The 2,105-nt window shown below is 37.1% G+C and overlaps 1 protein-coding gene across 3 annotated transcripts; it reads left to right on the top strand.

Moving 5' to 3' along the window:
• Window positions 1-234: 234 nt before the first annotated feature.
• On the top strand, window positions 235-1,980 carry LOC109591726 (E3 ubiquitin-protein ligase RFWD2-like). 3 transcript variants are annotated; one of them, XR_002189955.1, is made up of 8 exons: window positions 235-411; window positions 471-530; window positions 607-704; window positions 776-834; window positions 892-946; window positions 1,146-1,198; window positions 1,430-1,652; window positions 1,871-1,933. XR_002189955.1 is itself a non-coding variant. In XM_020007391.1 (7 exons), the coding sequence occupies exons 1-7, from the start codon at window positions 338-340 to the stop codon at window positions 1,433-1,435; spliced, it is 405 nt and encodes a 134-aa protein (XP_019862950.1). In that variant the 5' UTR covers window positions 235-337; the 3' UTR covers window positions 1,436-1,816. The 3 variants fall into 3 exon arrangements, 2 of the variants coding, with proteins under 2 accessions (XP_019862950.1, XP_019862949.1); XM_020007391.1 differs by lacking the exon at window positions 1,871-1,933 and having other exon boundaries at window positions 1,430-1,816; XM_020007390.1 differs by lacking the exon at window positions 1,430-1,652 and having other exon boundaries at window positions 236-411; window positions 1,871-1,980.
• The last annotated feature ends 125 nt before the right edge of the window (window positions 1,981-2,105 follow it).

Below are 2,105 nucleotides of genomic sequence, written 5' to 3'. Positions count from 1 at the left end.
CATGAGTTTGTATCTTTTATATCGCATAGCCAAAAGATCTAGGAAACATGTTATGATGTTATCAGTTATATTTGTCAAGAGAATTGCTTTATTTTCAATCCAATCTTACATCATGTATGCGTTGTTGATGAGTTGCTGTGATACTTGCAATTTCAGAAACTGGTTAATACGTATTTTTATTATTTTCAATCAACCGACCACGCCCATTAACCAAAGCGGAAATTTACTGAGTGCGTCAACAGTGCAACGTGCATTCAGCCAATACAGCCATTTCTTCTTTCACAGAACCCCAGTGGAGATTATTTCCTGAGTCCTAAAAGAAGCATCCTTGTTATCAATGAATCAGTCACGCAAGAGACTCCGTAGGGACCAAGTGGGAGAAGAGAAACTGTCAAAGAGCGACGTTATATGGTAACTTAGTACAGGAGCCATTTTGAATTTTACCAAAAAATATGTTATTATAATTATAGCCCTGTTTGCTTTGATATTTTCACGAGTGTGCAGGTAACCGTATGTGGACACAGCTTCTGGTACGTGACATACGTGTATATATTTATTTATTTATTTGTGTCTTTCTCCCTCCTTCCCCCTCTCTCTCTCTTCTAGTCATGAGTGTATACACAAGTCAATTGCTCAGACCCAACAGTGCCCAATCTGTGGCACCAAACTATCACGTGACAGTGGGTTCGCTCCTAATTTCTCATGTGAGACCCTTTAAATACATTATAAATACATGTACATGTGCAATTTATTATTATTATTTTTTAATTTTTAGTGAATGACATTGTCGCTAAGATAAGATCTCAAGAGACTCACCACGATGCTTCTCTATCAGTTAGTTAACTTTAATTAACTAACTAACTTTAATATTAATTATTATTATTATTTTAGTATGATGCTTATTATGGTAACGTGCTGCAGATGGTAAAGAATTTAAAACCTAATCGTAAGTGTTTCATTTGTACTGTTATGTCATGTCCTCTGGATTGTATGCTTCCACTTCTCTTGTGGCTCTCTTCCCCCCTCTCTCTCTCCCTTCCTTTCTCTCCCTCCCTCTCTCTCTCTCTCTCTCTCTCCCTCCCTCTCTCCTTCCCCTCTCTCTCTCTCTCTCTCCCTCCCTCTCTCCTTCCCCTCTCTCCCCCTAGACCTCATAGCTCTCAATGAGCAAATATCGTCTCAAATTGACTTGAATAAGAAAGTATGTCCAATACAAAACTAGCTATCCTATACAGTTACAGTTCTTGTCACAATTAAATTTTATTTATTAATTATTATGATTATCATTGTCATTATTATCATCATAAAGCCTTTTAATTACTATATTTATCATCATTATTATTATTATTATTATTATCATTATTATTTTCTCCACCCTTTCTCCTTTCCCTCTCTACACCGGGTCCTATACACATAACAATTTTGATTGCAGTTATAGGTTCCGGCCACCCGAGAGGACAGAGATATTAAAAGGGCTGCATAATGTATATAAGCCTAGTCCCTAGTTGAGTCAGACTAATAGATTAGTGAGAGAGAAAATGAAGAAATTATAATTTATATGTATCTGACTGGGACACTAGGCACTATGATGGTTTATAGCATATACACTGTAGTACGTGTATCACTGCTGCTTTACGTGCGGCGGCCATCTTTGCGTGAGTTCTAATTAAAGCACATTAACACTAAGCAGGAAGGCAGAACCTGTTAATGTTATAAGTAGTTTTTTTTATTTAATAATAGCTAGGAATAAGAGGTTTAGGTTTTTTTAGATTTTTTTGTTATATTTTGGAATGTGGACTACATGTACATTGTACATTGTGTTTTACATGTACATGTATGTTGATTTTATTTTTTTGTACCTGTGTGTGTGTAGGAGGAAAATAAAGTTGAGGACTCCGTTTTCAATGAGTTTTTGATCGAGTCAAAGAAAGCAAAAGAAATGGTGCAGTGATGATATGATGTTTTCTTTATCCTCTTCTCCCCCCCCCCTCTCTCTCTCTCTCTCTCTCTCTCTCTCTCTCTCTCTCTCTCTCTCTCTCTCTCTCTCTCTCTCTCTCCCTCTCTCCCTCTCTCTCTCTCTCTCTCTCTCTCTCTCTCTCTCTCTCTCT

Source organism: Amphimedon queenslandica, unplaced genomic scaffold, assembly GCF_000090795.2.
Source record: "Amphimedon queenslandica unplaced genomic scaffold, v1.1 AMPQUscaffold_7413_Cont20635, whole genome shotgun sequence".
Classification (NCBI taxonomy): domain Eukaryota; kingdom Metazoa; phylum Porifera; class Demospongiae; order Haplosclerida; family Niphatidae; genus Amphimedon; species Amphimedon queenslandica.
This window is presented reverse-complemented; position numbering and strand designations above follow the sequence as displayed.